Below are 18,900 nucleotides of genomic sequence, written 5' to 3'. Positions count from 1 at the left end.
TGAGTGAGAGAGAGAAGTAGAGACAAACTAAAGAGATGGAGAGAACCACGTGGCTGGACTGAACAAGAGACAAATACACAGGAGAGAGAGACACACAGATTGAACAGACAATAAACACAGATGGCGAGAACAGAGAGGCACACGTGCAGACTAAAAGAAAACCAAGAAATTTTCATCCCAATAATCTGGAAATATTTCAAGCCAATATTTCAGAACTGAAATGCTGTACTTGTACACTGCAGACTACACCATCCAATCCTTCATCTTCCACTGCCTGAAGTTATTAATTATATACACAAGTGCAATTATGGCTAATAATTTTGGATACGTACATGGATGATAGTAGAATGAAGGGTAGGTAGTTACTTAGATCTTAGAGTAGGTTAAAGGTTTGGCACAACATCGTGTGCTGTACTGTTCTATGTTCTATGTTCTAATTTTGACTGACATCAGTATATTGTCATATTTCAGAGCTCATCGGTAGCATTGATTTCTGTTACAAATGCCAGTGGGTGAATGTTCAGGAACTTTATTTTTGTTTTGCTTTCTTAGATGCTCACATTGTTCAGTGGTCCCCAGGTGGAGACAATTATCTTGTGGTTTTAAATAACCAGGTGGACATTTACACTCTGAAGACAGCCTCCATCAGTGGTACTATCATGTGCGAAAAGAGGATCTCATCAGTGAAATTTATAACAGTAAGTTCACATTGGTGTTCAATCTTCCATGATTTAAGTATAATATTTGAAACTGATTAGAACCAAACTCAAACGGTGAACAGCTTATTTTTTGATCTTGCTCTTTTCACCTCATTTTTAAAATAAGAGTGAATAAAGGCTCATTTGAATTTGCAATCCATACTCTATTGACAAGTGGATGTAAAATGTTTTCCTTCCGCTTAGTCTGGCCTCTCTTTTTTTGTTACTTCTGTTTCTTTCTTTGTAGTTCAGTCTAAAGTAATGGAATTAATGGTGACTTGGAAATAACAAGTGCTATCACTTTCAGTGCCAGCTGATGTAACTGAGCAAATGAAACAGCTGATGGAATGTTACGATTTATACACAGAGCAGTAAAAAATGGTCTGGATTTTCCTTGGTAAAAGTTCCCATTTTTATGCTTTATTACGGACAGTTGGTAAGTGGTATGGATGGCTTTCACTTTTCTCCTCCCAACTGACCGCAGAATGTGTATTGTTAAAAATTATGCCTTAGTCCCTGAGTGTTTTTAGGGTCAAATAAACAGACAAATGACAGCTTTTGTTTTTTTAAGCTACGAAAAAAACTATCTATTTTTAAACAATTCCCGAAATGGTTGCAAACTCACCCACCCACACATTATTCCACACAAGAATAGATAGAGAGAAAAAGGGTGGGTTGCAATTTAAGTCCAAATTCCTGTACAAGAGTGTTGGTTAAAGAAACTTCAGAGTTTCTTTTGGGAGGAAATTTTATAACGGTGTTGCAGGTCTCAACGATCCTTGTCTTGGAGTTGCTGAAGTGTTGTAGTCTTCTGTGGTTAAAACGCAGCCCAAAGTTGGTGGTGCGAATCTGGTTTTCTTTCACAGCTGGAGCGTCTCAAAGTCACCTTGCAATTTCAGTGCTGCAGTGGTTGTTCAATTTGTTATTCTGCAGGGTTCTGCGTAGCTGGACCGTATCTCTCATCCTCTGGCTAGAAATGGCTTTTTATGGTCTTTGTTTGATCTCCCTTCTCTCTCCAGACATTCACACCCACTTGCCTTTTAAGGTAAAAATCCATCACTTTTGAGTTTCTGCCAGGTGGCCAAGGGCCCTCTCCCCTGATGTAGCCACACCATGGTCCAGGATATGGAAACCATTGCTATCTGTTGGCGTCTGGATAGGGACCATTCTGTTCCAATGGAGCTACTTCATGCCTGTTCCTCTTGGTTTGGGCTATAGAGTCAGATTGTCTACAGAACCTTTGTTAGTTCATTCCTGTAGATCGGAGTCATCAATATGTAATGGGCTCCTTTCAATTCCAATGGGTTCTCCCAAAGCTAATTCAGACGAGGTTAACGATTTTCATCCTCAACAGACGGATATGTTTATTGACAGTACTGGACGGGTCACCTGATTGCTAGTCCATTTTGTCTGTGGCACAAATGTGCCCATTTTCTTGTGGTTCAGTTCAACAGTTGACTTTTATTTCATAATTCCTCCAGTTCATTGTTTTTTCAATCACGGCTCCTTCTGAGCGTGACAGCAGCGTAGTGACATTAATTTAAGCGAAATAGGATCATGAGGCATACTGCCAAAGCTCTTGCCCAAGAAGAGCCCTTCAAAATTTTCCTCCCGTAAACCTGCCAGTTGATGAAGGTCTGTCTCACCATATGTAAAGGGCAGAAGGTGAACCTGGCTTACCATATCCTGCTATTTTCCTTGGTTTCTGTCTCCATTAACCATACCACCACAAAAGTGGTATTATAAAGGGCAGTGCAGTCGAGAAGGTGAAGGCCAGAGCTTCAAGCAATGATTTTAAACTGCAGGATACTTACAGACTGTGACTGTGTATGTATTAGAAAATCTGATTGGTTCCTGTTGAAGCCCAATGTGGTTTTAATAGGCATTTTTTAATATCCAGAATGTTTAATGCAAACTGAATTGACTTTGGGTTGTACCTGTATCTGATGGCTGGATGAGAGAAATGTTAAGCTCCAGCTATCTCAGATGTTTCAAATTGGGGACAAACATCCTAATGCAATTAACAAAGAATGGCTAAACATCTAATGTTTATTGGAAATGCAGTTTTGTGAATGGACTTCAGTTCAGTATACTGATTTGGAATACTTCTGTGGGTCAGTTTGCCCCATAAGTCAGGTCTAAACTCTGTGGTCAAGAGAGAAACTGAATTGGTATGACTCTTTGGCAAGATTCTACCATGTAAATGAACATCCATTTTCAAGATTCTGTGTTTGTTGAGAGATGGCCAAGGGAAAGTGTATTAGTGTGTTTATTGTTTACAATACGTAACTATACATAACTACAATACATAGCTAATGTTGTGCCTTTATTTAAGAAGGGCAGCAGGGATAAGCCAGGGAACTACAGGTCGGTGAGCCTTACATCAGTGGTGGGAAGGTTATTGGAAGGGATTCTGAGAGACAGGATTTATATGCATTTGGAAAGACATGGTCTGATTAGGGATAGGCAGCATGGCTTTGTGCATGGGAAATCATGTCTCATGAATTTGATTGAGTTTTCCGAAGAAGTGACCAAGAGGATTGACGAGGGCTGGGCGATGGACGTTCTCTACATGGTCTTTAGCAAGGCCTTTGACCAGGCCCGCATGGTAGGCTGGTCCAGAAGGTTCGAACACATGGGATCCAGGGTGAGCTCTCAAATTGGGTACAAAATTGGCTTGGTGATAGGAGGCAGAGGGTGATGGTGGAGGGTTGTTTTTCAGATTGGAGGCCGGTGACCAGTGGTGTGCCACAGGGATCGGTGCTGGACCCTCTGTTGTTTGTCATATATATTAATGACTTGGATGTGAATGTAAGGGGCATGATTAGTAAGTTTGCAGATGACACTAAAATTGGTGGTATAGTGGACAGTGAAGAAGGTTGTCTAAGGTTACAACAGGATATAGATCAACTGGGAAAGTGGGCAAGGGAGTGGCAAATGGAATTTAATGCAGACAAGTGCGAAGTGATGCATTTTGGGAAGTTAAACCAGGGCAGGACATATACAGTGAATGGCAGGCCCCTGGGGAATGTTGTTGAGCAGAGAGACCTTGGGGTGCAAGTACATAGTTCCCTGAAAGTGGCAACACAAGTAGACAGGGTGGTGAAGAAGGCGTATGGCATGCTTGCCTTCATCGGCCAAGGCATTGAGTACAAGAGTTGGGACGTTGGTTAGGTCGCATTTGGAGTACTGTGTGCAGTTCTGGTCGCTGCACTACAGGAAAGATGTGATTAAGCATGAGAGGGTACAGAAAAGATTCACAAGGATGTTGCCTGGTTTGGAGGGCCTGAGTTATAAAGAGAGATTGGATAGGCTGGGTCTGTTTTCCCTGGGGCGCGAAGGAGGCTGAGAGGGGACATGATAGAGGTATATAAAATTATGAGAGGCATAGATAGGGTAGATAGCCGGAGTCTGTTTCCCATGGAAGGGGTGACTAAATCTAGAGGGCATAGATTTAAGGTGAGAGGGAGGAGGTTTAAAGGGGATCAAAGGGGTAAATTTTTCACACAAAGAATAGTGGGTATCTGGAATGAGCTGCCTGAGGAGATGGTGGAGGCAGGAACAGTAGTGACATTTAAGAGGCATCTGGACAGGTATTTGAATGAGAAAGGCATATGGAATTAATGCAGGCAGTTGGGATTAGTATAGATGGGCACTATGGTCGGCATGGACGTGGTGGGCCGAAGGGCCTGTTTTTATGCTCTATGACTATAATGTGAAGGATAACTAGATTTAAAATGAACTGTGAATGCACTGATTTGTACTAATTAGTGTTTGGTACTGGTCTCTTTGTAAATACTAATAAGTTATGAAGTGATCATAATATGATAGAATTTTATATTGAGTTCGAGAATGATTTAGTTAAGTATAAAACTAGGGTCTTAAAGATGAACAAAGCAAACTAAGTAGGTATGAGGGGAAAGTTAGCTAAGTATTGAAAAACTAGATTAAAACTTAGGGCAGTAGATGAGCAATGACAAACATTTGAAGAGTTAATCCAAATTCGCACAAATATATGTTAGCTTAAGGATTAATAACCCCCATGAGAATAGTGGTCCAGCCGTGGCAAATAAGAAGTTAAAGTTAGTATTGGGCTAAAGGAAGAGGCTTATGCTGCCAAAAGGACTAGTAAATCTGAGGTTTAGGAGGATTTTAGAATTCAGCAATGCATAACCAAGAAATTGGAAAAGGAAAGAAAATATGACAGTAAACTACAAGAGACATTAAAATACATTTTAAAAAGCATCTATAGGTATGCAGAAAGGAAAAGGTTATCCAAAATAAGCATGGGCCAGAGACAGGGAAATTATAATCGGGATTAAGGAAATGGCAGAGACATTAAACAAAAACAATGCATTGGTCTTCACTGCAGAAGACACAAAAGAAATTCTGAAAATAGTGAGGACCAAGGATCTAGTGGGAATAATTATCAGTAAATTAGTATTAGTAAAGAGATAGTACAGGAGAAATTAATGGGGCTAATCGTTGACAAGTCACCTGGACCCAAAGGGCTACATCCTAGGATTTTAAAAGCAATAGCTACAGAGATAGTGGATGCATTGGTTTTGCTCTTCCCTAGAATTCCCTAGATTCTAGAACGGTTCTAAGTGGATCAGAAGGTGGAAAGCGTAACCCGGCTATTCAAGAAAGAAAGGAACATAGAACATAGAACAGTACAGCACAGTGCAGGCCCTTCGGCCCACGATGTTGTGCTAAACCTTTAACCTACTCTAAGATCTAAGTAACTACCTACCCTTCATTCTACTATCATCCATGTACCTATCCAAGAGTCGCTTAAATGCCCCTAATGCATCTGCTTCTACTACCACCGCTGGCAGTGCATTCCACGCACCCACCACTCTCTGTGTAAAGAACCTATCTCTGACATCTCCCCGAAACCTTCCTCCAATCACCTTAAAATTATGCCCCCTGGTGATAGCCCTTTCCACCCTGGGGAAAAAGTCTCTGACTATCCACTCTATCTATGCCTCTCATCATCTTGTACCCCTCTATCAAGTCACCTCTCATCCTTCTTCGCTCCAATGAGAAAAGCCCTAGCTCCCTCAATCTTTCTTCGTAGGACATGCCCTCCAGTCCAGGCAGCATCCTGGTAAATCCCCTCTGCACCCTCTCTAAAGCTTCCACATCCTTCCTATAATGAGGCGACCAGAACTGAACACAATATTCCAAGTGTGGTCGAACCAGGGCCTTATAGAGCTGCAGCATAACCTCGCGGCTCTTAAACTCAATCCTCCTGTTAATGAAAGCCAACACAACATACGCCTTCTTAACAACCCTATCAACTTGGGTGGCAACTTTGAGCGATCTATGGACATGGACCCCAAGATCCCTCTGTTCCTCCACACTACCAAGAATCCTGTCTTTAAGCCTGTATTCCGCATTCAAATTTGACCTTCCAAAATGAATCACTTCACACTTTTCCAGGTTGAACTCCATCTGCCACTTCTCAGCCCAGCTCTGCATCCTGTCAATGTCCCGTTGCAACCTACAACAGCCTTCCACACTATCCACAACTCCAGCGACCTTCGTGTCATCGGCAAACTTGCTAACCCAGCCTTCCACTTCCTCATCCAAGTCATTTATAAAAATCACAAAGACCAGAGGTCCCAGAACAGATCCTTGTGGAACACCACTGGTCACCGAGCTCCATGCTGAATACTTTCCATTTACTACCACCCTCTGACTTCTATGGGCCAGCCAATTCTGTATCCAGACAGCCAAATTTCTCTGTATCCCATGCCTCCTTACTTTCTGAATGAGCCTACCATGGGGAACCTTATCAAACGCCTTGCTAAAATCCATATACACCACATCCACTGCTCTTCCTTCATCAACGTGCTTTGTCACATCCTCAAAGAATTCAATAAGGCTTGTGAGGCATGACCTGCCCCTCACAAAGCCATGCTGACTGTCTCTAATCAAACCATGCTTTTCCAAGTAATCATAAATCCTGTCTCTCAGAATCCTCTCCAGTAATTTGCCCACTACTGACGTAAGGCTGACTGGTCTATAATTCCCAGGGTTATCCCTATTTCCTTTCTTGAACAAGGGAACAACATTTGCCACCCTCCAATCATCTGGTATTACTCCAGTGGACAGTGAAGAGGCAAAGATCATCGCCAAAGGCGCGGCAATCTCTTCCCTCGCTTCCCATAATATCCTTGGGTATATCCCGTCTGGCCCCAGGGACTTATCTGTCCTCATATCATTCAAAATTTCCAGCACATCCTCCCTCTTAACCTCAACCTGTTCAAGCATATCAGCCTGTTCCACGCTGTCCTCACAAACGACCAGGTTCCTCTCACTAGTGAATACTGAAGCAAAGTATTCATTTAGGACCTCCCCTACCTCCTCCGACTCCAGGCACAAGTTCCCTCCGCTATCCCTGATCGACCCTACCCTCACTCTGCCCTTCCTCTTGTTCCTCACATAAGTGTAGAACGCCTTGGGATTTTCCTTAATCCTACCCGCCAAGACTTTTTCATGTCCCCTTCTAGCTCTCCTAAGTCCATTCTTCAGTTCCTTCCTGGCTACCTTGTAACCCTCTAGAGCCCTGTCTGATCCTTGCTTCCTCAACCTTAAGTAAGCTTCCTTCTTCCTCTTGACTAGCTGTTCCACATCTCTTGTCATCCAAGGTTCCTTCACCCTACCATCCCTTCCCTGCCTCATCGGGACAAACCGATCCAGCAGTCGCAGCAAGTGCTCCCTAAACAACCTCCACATTTCTGTCGTGCATTTCCCTGAGAACATCTGTTCCCGATTTATGCTCCCCAGTTCCTGCCTAATAGCATTGTAATTCCCCTTCCCCCAATTAAATATTTTCCCATCCCGTCTGCTCCTGTCCCTCTCCATGACTGTAGTAAAGGTCAGGGAGTTGTGATCACTATCACCGAAATGCTCTCCCAGCGAGAGATCTGCCACCTGGCCTGGTTCGTTGCCAAGCACCAAGTCCAACATAGCCTCCTCAGGAAGCAGAGAGAAAACTGGGAACTCTAGGCCAGTGACATCAGTGGAAGGGAAAATGCTAGTATCTATTAGGGACATAAAAACAGGACACTTAAAATATGATCAGGCAGAGCCAACACTGCTTTATGAGAGGGAACTTGTGTTTGACAAATCTCCGAGGGTTTTTGAGGTTGTAATTAGCAGGGGAGATAAGGGAGAACCAGTGCTTGTACTTCAAAAGGTTTTGGTAAAGTGCCACACAAAATTAGGGCACAAAGGATTGGGGATAATGGCATAAATTGAGGTTTGAGGGACAGAAAACAGATTAGGAATAAACAGGTCATTTTCGGGTTGGCAGGCTGTAACTACTGGGATACTACAAAGATCAGTGCTTTGGGCCTCAGCTGTTTATAATCGATATATCAATCACTTATTTATTTTTATTTATTTAGAGATACAGCACTGAAACAGGCCCTTCGGCCCACCGAGTCTGTGCCGACCAACAACCAGCCATTTATACTAACCCTACAGTAATCCTATATTCCCTACCACCTCCCTACACTAGGGGCAATTTACAACGGCCAATTTACCTATCACCTGCAAGTCTTTGGCTGTGGGAGGAAACCGGAGTACCTGGCGAAAACCCACGCGGTCACAGGGAGAACTTGCAAACTCCGCACAGGCAGTACCCGGAATCGAACCCGGGTCCCTGAAGCTGTGAGGCTGCGGTGCTAACCACTGCGCCACTGTGAGGAGACCAAGCGTAATGTATCCAAGTTTGCTGACAATACAAAGGTAGGTGGGAAAATAAGCTATGAGAAGGATGCAAAAGGCTGCAAAGGGATATAGACAGGTTAATTGGGCGTGCAAGGACATGGCAGAAGGAGTACAATGTAGAGAAGTGTGAAGTTTTCCACTTTGGTAGGAAAAATAGAAAACCAGAATATTTTTTAAGTGTGGGACACTGGAAAATGTTGGTATTCAGAGCGACCCAAGTATCCAAGGCCACAAATCACCTAAAGCTAACGTGCAGGTGCAGCAAACAATTAGGAACGCAAATGTCATGGTGCCCTTTTACAAAGGGATTGTAGTGCAAGAGTAAAGAGGTCTTACTGCAATTATACAGGGCCTTAGTGGGACCACACCTGGAAGTACCATGTACAGTTTTGGTCTCCTTATGTAAGGAAGGTTTTGTTTGTCTCAGAGAGAGCACAACAAAGGTTCACTAGGCTGATTCCTGAGATGAAGGGATTGTTTTGTGTGGAGAGATTGAGTAGACTAAGCCTATGTTCCCTGGAGGTTAGAGAATGAGAGGTGATCTCATTGAATCATGTAAAACTCTTCAGAGGCTCGACAGGTTAGATACTGGGAGGATGTTTCCCCTGGCTAGGGAATTCAGACTGGGTCACAGTAGCAGAATAAGGGGTCAGCCGTTTAGGGCTGAGTGAGGAGAAATTTCTTCACTCAAAGAGCTGTGAATCTTTGGAATTCTTTACCCCCAAATGGACAGATTTTTGGATACTAAGGGAATCAAGGAATATGGTGATAGTGCAGGAAGGTGGAGTTCATGTAGCAGATCAGCCATGATCTAATCGAATGGTGGAGTAGGCTTGAAGGGCCAAATAGCCTACTCCTCCTATTTCTTATGTTCTTATAACTTCTTCGTTCAAAGCCTGGCCCTCTATAGGATAGGAGAATCACATGGTGGCATGGGGACTTGTCATATTTGGAAGTATTGGGCCATTAAAGACACACATCGGATCATAGGGAATGTGAGGTTGGCTTACAGGCATAGCCAGTGACCATGAACTGAATATAATGCCTACTTTAAAACCTAAATATGTAATAATTATGGCAAGTTAAATAGTGATGTATCGTTTCCACTGGCTGGTGAAACAGTAAACTTTAACGACAAAAAGAATTAGTGAGCAGAAAAATTCCTTATATTTATGGTTCTTTGCCATCAGCTGCTGTTGAAGCAAGTGCCCATAAAAAGGGAAAAGGACTGTTGCTTGAAAAAAAATGAAAGACTTTCGAAGCAATCAGGAGTGACACTAGAGTCATGGAGTCGTACAGCATAGAAACAGGCCCTTCAGCCCACCGCGTCCATGCTGACCATAATGCCTATCTTTTCTAATCCCACCTGCCTGCATTGATTCTATATCCCTCTATGCCTTTCTCACCTGTCCAGATGCCTCTTAAATGTCGCTACTGTTCCTGCCTCCACCACCTCCTCAGGCAGCTCATTCCAGATACCCACTATTCTTTGTGTGAAAAATTTACCCCTTTGATCCCCTTTAAACCTCCTCCCTCTCACCTTAAATCTATGCCCTCTAGTTTTAGTCACCCCTACCATGGGAAACAGACTCTGGCTATCTACCCTATCTATGCCTCTCATAATTTTATATACCTCTATCATGTCCCCTCTCAGCCTCCTTCGCTCCAGGGAAAACAGACCCAGCCTATCCAATCTCTCTTTATAACTCAAGCCCTCCAAACCAGGCAACATCATTCTGAATCTTTTCTGCACCCTTTCTAGCTTAATCACATCTTTCCTTTAGTGCGGCGACCAGAACTGCACACAGTACTCCAAGTGCGACCTAACCAACCTGATGTACAACTGTAACATGACGTCCCAACTCTTGCACTCAATACCTCGGCCGATGAAGGCAAGCATGCCATACACCACCTTCTCCACCCTGTCTATCTGTGTTGCCACTTTCAGGGAACTGTGTACTTGCACCCCAAGGTGTCTCTGCTCAACAACACTCCCCAGGGCCCTGCCATTCACTGTATATGTCCTGCCCTGGTTTAACTTCCCAAAATGCATCACTTCACACTTGTCTGCATTAAATTCCATTTGCCAGTCCCTTACCCACTTTCCCAGTTGATCTATATCCTGTTGTAACCTTAGACAACCTTCCTCACTGTCCACTATACCACTAATTTTAGTGTCATCTGCAAACTTACTAATCATGCCCCCTACATTCACATCCAAGTCATTAATATATATGACAAACAACAGAGGGTCCAGCACCGATCCCTGTGGCACACCACTGGTCACCGGCCTCCAATCTGAAAAACAACCCTCCACTACCACCCTCTGCCTCCTATCACCAAGCCAATTTTGTATCCAATTTGCTAGCTCACCCTGGATCCCATGTGCTCGAACCTTCTGGACCAGCCTACCATGCGGGACCTTGTCAAAGGCCTTAGTAAAGTTCATGTAGACAACGTCCATCGCCCTGCCCTCTTCAATCCTCTTGGTCACCTCCTCAAAAAAACTCAATCAAATTTGTGAGACATGATTTCCCACGCGCAAAGCCATGCTGACGATCCCTAATCAGACCATGCCTTTCCAGATGCATATAAATCCTGTCTCTCGGAATCCCTTCCAATAACTTTCCCACCACTGATGTAAGGCTCACCGACCTGTAGTTCCCTGGCTTATCCCTGCTGCCCTCCTTAAATAAAGGCACAACATTAGCTATCCTCCAGTCTTCCGGTACCTCACCCGTGTCTAACGATGATACAAAAATCTCTGCAGGGGCCCCAGCAATCTCCTCCCTTGCTTGCCATAGCATCCTAGAATACACCTGGGTACATCCTAGGATACACTAATAGGAGAAATTTCAGGTAATACATATTCAGTTGTTCGCGGCATTTCTCCTGCATCTGACGAAGGGAGAACAGCATATCAACGGTCGATCTCTCTGCACGAAAGCCACACATTGCCTCAGGGTAGACGCACTCGGCCAGCTTCTGGAGCCTGTTTAGAGCGACTCGAGCAAAGACTTTCCCCACTATGCTGAGCAGGGAGATTCCACGGTAGTTGTTGCAGTCACCGCGGTCACCTTTGTTTTTATAGAGGGTGATGATATTGGCATCGCGCATGTCCTGAGGTACTGCTCCCTCGTCCCAGCACAAGCATAGCAGTTCATGTAGTGCTGAGGGTGTAGCATGCTTGGCACTCTTGATTATTTCAGGGGTAATGCTGTCCTTCCCAGGGGCTTTTCTGCTGGCTAGAGAATCAATGGCATCACTGAGTTCCGATTTTGTTGGCTGTATGTCCAGCTCATCCATGACTGGTAGAGGCTGGGCTGCATTGAGAGCAGTCTCAGTGATAACATTCTCCCTGGAGTACAGTTCTAGGTAGTGCTCAACCCAGCGGTCCATTTGTTTGCGTTGGTCAGTGATTATGGCCCCTGATTTAGATTTGAGGGGGGCGATCTTCTTGATGGTTGGCCCAAAAGCTCCCAATGCCATCATACATTCCTCTGATGTTTCTGGTGTCTGAGGCCAGCTGAATATGACTGCATAGGTGCTGCCAGTAGTCATTTGCGCAACGCCTGGCTGTTCTTTGTGCAGTGCTTCTGGCTGCTTTAAGTGCCACGGATGTTAACTCGTTGGGGGCTTTCTTGTAGTTAAACAGCGCTGTGCGCTTAGCGGCTATGACAGGTTCTAGCTCTTCTTTATGAGATTGAAACCAGTCTGCGTTTCTCTTCACACGTTTGCCGTAGGTAATCAAAGCTGACTCATAGATGGCGCCTCTGATGTGGGCCCACTTGGTCTCAGCATCCCCTGTGGGAGTGTTTTGAAGGGCTGTTCCAAGTGAATTTAGATATTTTTCTAACAGCTGTGGATGAGAAATTCTGCTCGTGTTGATGCGCGGGTGGCCCTTCTGCTTGGAATGATGCAACTTCTTTGGTCTGACTCTCACCTTGCTGCACACCAGGGAGTGGTCGGTGTCGCAGTCTGCACTGTGGAAGTTGTGTGTGATTTGAACACTGTTTCAGGAGGCTCTCCTTGTGACGATGAGGTCTAGCTGGTGCCAACGACGCGATCTTGGGTGCCTCCATGAAACCTGGTGACAGGGTTTAGTGTGAAAGAATGAGTTGGTAATGCAGAGGTTATGATAGGTACACAACTCAAGCAGTCTCTGCCCGTTCTCATTCATCCTTCCAACGCCATAGCGCCCAAGGCAGGAGGGCCATGAGTCATGGTCGGCCCCAACCCTGGCATTAAAGTCCCCCAGCAGGAACAGGTGTTTGGTGTTGGGGATGCTGCTAATGATATGGAGTTCCTCGTAGAATTGGTCTTTAGCTTCAGGTGCGGAACAGAGTGTTGGAGCATAGATGCTGAGTAGGTGTACTGGACCAGAGTTGGTGAGCAGTCGGATGGACAGTATGCGTTCCGAGCCATTTGAGGGAGGCTCTATCATGCTGAGCAAGGAGTTTCTGATGGCGAAGCCCACTCCATGCTGTCTTGGTTCTTCAGGATCCCTGCCCTGCCAGAAGAAGGTGTAGTCTTGCTCTGCTAGAGAACCACTCGCGGGGAGGCATGTCTCCTGAAGGGCGGCACAGTGGCGCAGTGGTTAGCACCGCAGCCTCACAGCTCCAGGGACCTGGGTTCGATTCCGGGTACTGTCTGTGTGGAGTTTGCAAGTTCTCCCTGTGTCTGCGTGGGTTTTCTCCGGGTGCTCCGGTTTCCTCCCACAAGCCAAAAGACTTGCAGGTTGATAGGTAAATTGGCCATTATAAATTGTCACTAGTATAGGTAGGTGGTAGGGAAATATAGGGACAGGTGGGGATGTTTGGTAGGAATATGGGATTAGTGTAGGATTAGTATAAATGGGTGGTTGATGTTCGGCACAGACTCGGTGGGCCGAAGGGCCTGTTTCAATGCTGTATCTCTAATCTAATCTAATCTAAAGTCTACATTGAGTCTACTGAGCTCGTTAATGATGGCGGTCTTCCGAGAATCGTTGATTTCTGTAAGGTGTTCCGACAGGCCAGGACACACGGTTCTGACGTTGCAGCTTGCAAAGCGAATTCAACATGGCGGCACCTTATCAGACCCCTTTCCTATCCTGAGTGGCGTGAAACAGGGCTGTGTTCTCGCACCCACACTCTTTGGAATTTTCTTCTCCCTGCTGCTTTCACACGCGTTCAAGTCTTCTGAAGAAGGAATTTTCCTCCACACAAGATCAGGGGGCAGGTTGTTCAACTTTGCCCGTCTAAGAGCGAAGTCCAAAGTACGGAAAGTCCTCATCAGGGAACTCGTCTTTGCTGACGATGCTGCTTTAACATCTCACACTGAAGAGTGCCTGCAGAGTCTCATCGACAGGTTTGCGGTTGCCTGCAATGAATTTGGCCTAACCATCAGCCTCAAGAAAACAAACATCATGGGGCAGGACGTCAGAAATGCTCCATCCATCAATATTGGCGACCACGCTCTGGAAATGGTTCAAGAGTTCACCTACCTAGGCTCAACCATCACCAGTAACCTGTCTCTCGATGCAGAAATCCACAAGCGTATGGGAAAGGCTTCCACTGCTATGTCCAGACTGGCCAAGAGAGTGTGGGAAAATGGCGCACTGACACGGAACACAGAAGTCCGAGTGTATCAAGCCTGTGTCCTCAGTACCTTGCTCTATGGCAGCGAGGCCTGGACAACGTATGTCAGCCAAGAGCGACGTCTCAATTCATTCCATCTTCGCTGCCTCCGGAGAATACTTGGCATCAGGTGGCAGGACCGTATCTCCAACACAGAAGTCCTCGAGGCGGCCAACATCCCCAGCTTATACACACTACTGAGTCAGCGGCGCTTGAGATGGCTTGGCCATGTGAGCCGCATGGAAGATGGCAGGATCCCCAAAGACACATTGTACAGCGAGCTCGCCACTGGTATCAGACCCACCAGCCGTCCATGTCTCCGCTTCAAAGACGTCTGCAAACGCGACATGAAGTCCTGTGACATTGGTCACAAGTCGTGGGAGTCAGTTGCCAGACAAAAGCGCAAGGGGAGAGCCAATAGCCCCGACAAACAAATTTTTCTGCAGCACCTGTGGAAGAGCCTGTCACTCTAGAATTGGCCTTTATAGCCACTCCAGGCGCTGCTCCACACACCACTGACCACCCATTGTCTCGAGATCAGGAGGCCAAAGAAGAAGAAGACATATTCAGGTATTATGATTAAGTTCAATACAGCTGAATAGAATCTATATCCACATCATAAAACATTGGGAAAGCAGATTAGAATTTAAAACATAAGGGGTTAGAGCCAAGTATACCAGCTGGTATTTCCTACAAACCACATCCACTTGAAGTGATGGAAAGTTCATTAAAATCATTCCAGTAAACATTCACATCTGGTATTTTGGAATGGCCTCATTTTCACTCCCAGCAGGGGGAGATGTTGGGTCAGGGAGATTTCTGTTTCTCGGTTGTAAGTTTGGTAGCTATACTAGCCAATCCCCAGACATGGGGAGCTGTGAGAGGATTAATAACCAAGCTGTTGGCTTCCTATCCAGCTGAGAAAGGGCACAAAGACAGCTTGCAGATATCTGGTAAGGGGTGGAGGGTGTTGGGTGACGACCCATTGCTCAGTGAATTCTCCTTAGTTTAAGCTTAGTGTTAACTTTTCAGAAAAATCCCAGAAACATATATTTAATCCACTAACAGCAATAATGAGGCATGCTTTGTTATTTTCTATATTATAATGGACATGGACATTTGTTAAAATTTACTGTAAACGTTACCCTGCTCATTCACCTATTGTAGTCTTGATTTTATGATTGCCCTTGTCCAACTGGATTGTTCATCAGTCCATTTTCTGGAAGAAAAGAGAAATTCATGCACTTTGGACTGTAATGGTAAACCTATGATAGTAAGGGATGTGGATCCTGCTTATGGCAAAGGCCACTGATATCTAATGTAGATATGAAATTTCTAACAATATGATTAGACTGGCTCATGTAGAGGAAAACACTGTCGCAAACCTGGACTGAAAGACCTGTTTCTTGACTGAAATATTTTGGCTCCGATTTAGTGTAGCTAATAATGGTGGAGTCAACAGTGCTAACAGTTATAATGGAGAATATTTGTCAGCAACTTCTGGTGTCCACAAACACACAGTTAAACGTGGCGCAGTGGTTATAGCACCGTAGCCTCACAGCTCCAGGGACCCGGGTTCGATTCTTGGTACTGCCTCTACGGAGTTTGCAAGTTCTCCCTGTGACCGCGTGGGTTTTTGCCGGGTGCTCCGGTTTCCTCCCACAGCCAAAGACATGCAGGTTGATAGGTAAATTGGCCATTGTAAATTGCCCCTAGTGGAGGGAGGTGGTAGGGAATATAGGATTACTGCAGTGTTAGTAGAAATGGGTGGTTGTTGGTTGGCACAGACTCGGTGGGCCGAAGGGCCTGTTTCAGTGCTGTATCTCTAAATAAATAAATAAATCTAGAAGTTGTTGTCAGAGGAATCCTGCACCTCCACAGAGTGCACTATAATAGCCCTTGCCGATAAATTCAACACTGAAATCAATGCAATGGAGTGAACTTGGGGTACTTACCCACTGATTCCCCACTAAAGACACCATAAAAAGATGGCACTGGTGCATTCAGAAGTAAGTGAATTTTTAATGGTTTGATAATTGTCAACCTCTGTGGCCCTGAAAATGTAATTTTCCAAGTGTGGATGGAGTCTTCTTCCTTCACAAGTTAATTAGTATTGGAGATTTAATGAAAAACAAAATTACATATCTCTCTCTCTCAATCCTGTCTGTCTTTTCCTATCTTTATTCCGCTTTCTGTACATGATTTAAGTCTAATTTATACTTCTTGTTCTATGCTTCCTGGTTTAGACTGTGTCTCTCATTCTGATTGGTTGAAGAGTCTTGCTGTTGCTTAGAGAGATACAGCACCGAAACAGGCCCTTCGGCCCACCGAGTCCGTGCCGACCATCAACCATCCATTTATACTAATCCTATATTAACCTCATTTTTCCCTCTCGCATCCCCACATTCCCTGAATTCACCTACCACCTAACTACACTAGGGGCGATTTTTACAATGGCCAATTTACCAATCACCCGTCAAGTTTTTGGCATGCTTGCCTTGCTCACATATGCCTTGTAGAGGGCAGTGGGCTGGATTAGACAGTAAATTAAAGAAAGTCTCAGCTCAAAAGCCTGCAAAAAAACTTTTCGGGCAGCTATCATAGAGGTGAATGCCATTCCTTCTCCGCTGACCCTGGCCAATAGGAATGGTTACAGATAAATAGTTCTATGCAATTCCAATAAATTTCAGCCAATGGAGCATCTATTTGAAACTGTAAATTGCAATGTAAGCAATATTATTCTTAGTGCCATAGAGGGTAGTCATGGTTTTATTGTAACATGATGGATAATAGGCATTATTTTAGAATCCTACAATGAAATTGTATTGACTGATTTCAGTGTTACTAAAATTAAGCATGTTTTGTTTGTCTTTAGGAGTCTATCATTGGTATAGCTGGGGAGGAAGAACATGTCAGACTGTATGATACAAACTCAAAAAGGTGTCTTTCTGAGTTCAAGGCTCACGACACCAGGTACAATGTGAATTTTTGTTGGACTTAAAGTTCATTGGTGTTATTTATTAGCTTTTAAACTGAGCATACCCTATCTGGCTATACATTCCCCGATTGCCCATCCTCTAATTTCTCTGCACTTTTGTCCTCGCTGAATCTCATGAGGTTTACAGAACTTTCCCAACCACAGCCACCTGCTAAACATCTCACATGAGGTTTCCATTGTCGACAAGGCGCCTCTGATCATTTTCTCATATCCTGCAAATTCCACATCTGCTGCCCATCTCCAATCTCTTTACCACTATCTTCTGCCCTGGGAAAATCTACTGATTCAACACCTTTTAAAACTCTAAATGTCCTCTCCTATGGCCCTCCAGTCACCATGACTGCTGCTGCTGTTAAACATCTCAATCACACTAATAAAAGCAAAGTACTGCGGATGCTGGAAATCTGAAATAAAAAGAAGAAATGCTGGAACCACTCAGCAGGTCTGGCAGCATCTGTGGAAAGACAAGCAGAGTTAATGTTTCGGGTCAGTGACCCTTCTTCGGAGCTGACAAATATTAGAAATGTCAAAGGTTAAAACCAAGTGAGGCAGGGGTGGGGCAAGAGATAACAAAGGAGAAGATGTAGATTGGACAAGGCACCCCCCCCCCCTCCCCCCCCCCCGTCCTTCGCCCCCTCTCCCCCCCCCCGTCCTTCTCTTTCCCCCCCCCCCTGTCCTTCTCTTTCCCCCCCCCCCCGTCCTTCTCTTTCCCCCCCCCCCCGTCCTTCTCTTTCCCCCCCCCCCCCGTCCTTCTCTTTCCCCCCCCCCCGTCCTTCTCTTTCCCCCCCCCCCGTCCTTCTCTTTCCCCCCCCCCCGTCCTTCTCTTTCCCCCCCCCCCCCCCCCCCCGTCCTTCTCTTCACCCCCCCCCCCCCCGTCCTTCTCTTCACCCCCCCCCCCCCCCCGTCCCTTCTCTTCACCCCCCCCCCCCCCCCCCCCCCCGTCCTTCTCTTCCCCCCCCCCCCCCCGTCCTTCTCTTCCCCCCCCCCCCCGTCCTTCTCTCCCCCCCCCCCCCCCCGTCCTTCTCTTCCCCCCCCCCGTCCTTCTCTTCCCCCCCCCCCGTCCTTCTCTACCCCCCCCCCCCCCCCCGTCCTTCTCTTCCCCCCCCCCCCCCCGTCCTTCTCTTCCCCCCCCGTCCTTCTCTTCCCCCCCCCCCCCCCCGTCCTTCTCTTCCCCCCCCCCCCCCCCCGTCCTTCTCTTCCCCCCCCCCCCCCCCCCCGTCCTTCTCTTCCCCCCCCCCCCCGTCCTTCTCTTCCCCCCCCCCCCCCCCGTCCTTCTCTTCCCCCCCCCCCCCCCCCCTCTCTTCCCCCCCCCCCGTCCTTCTCTTCCCCCCCCCCCCGTCCTTCTCTTCTCACCCCCCCCCCGTCCTTCTCTTCTCACCCCCCCCCCCGTCCTTCTCTTCACCCCCCCCCCGTCCTTCTCTTTCCACCCCCCCCCCCCCCCCCCGTCCTTCTTTTCCCCCCCCCCCGTCCTTCTTTTCTCACCCCCCCCCGTCCTTCTCTTCTCACCCCCCCCCCCGTCCTTCTCTTCACCCCCCCCCGTCCTTCTCTTTCCACCCCCCCCCCCCCCGTCCTTCTTTTTCCCCCCCCCCCGTCCTTCTTTTCCCCCCCCCCCCCGTCCTTCTTTTTCCCCCCCCCCGTCCTTCTTTTTCCCCCCCCCCCCGTCCTTCTTTTTCCCCCCCCCCCGTCCTTTTTCCCCCCCCCCCCGTCCTTCTTTTTCCCCCCCCCCCGTCCTTCTTTTCCCCCCCCCCCCGTCCTTCTTTTCCCCCCCCCCCCCCGTCCTTCTTTTTCCCCCGCCCCCCCGTCCTTCTTTTCCCCCCCCCCCGTCCTTCTTTTTTCCCCCCCA

General features: G+C 46.4%; 1 protein-coding gene across 1 annotated transcript in view; it reads left to right on the top strand.

Moving 5' to 3' along the window:
* The window catches only part of pak1ip1 (PAK1 interacting protein 1), a 91,327-nt gene extending 74,267 nt beyond the window's left edge, over positions 1-17,060 (top strand). Inside the window, exons 6-7 of the mRNA XM_068026485.1 lie at positions 553-698; positions 16,935-17,060. Coding sequence (XP_067882586.1) covers positions 553-698; positions 16,935-17,060 — 272 coding nt within the window. The remainder of the gene's footprint in view (positions 1-552; positions 699-16,934) is intronic.
* Positions 17,061-18,900: the final 1,840 nt, after the last annotated feature.

This window comes from Heterodontus francisci, unplaced genomic scaffold (assembly GCF_036365525.1).
Source record: "Heterodontus francisci isolate sHetFra1 unplaced genomic scaffold, sHetFra1.hap1 HAP1_SCAFFOLD_842, whole genome shotgun sequence".
NCBI classification, from domain to species: Eukaryota; Metazoa; Chordata; class Chondrichthyes; order Heterodontiformes; family Heterodontidae; genus Heterodontus; species Heterodontus francisci.
This window is presented reverse-complemented; position numbering and strand designations above follow the sequence as displayed.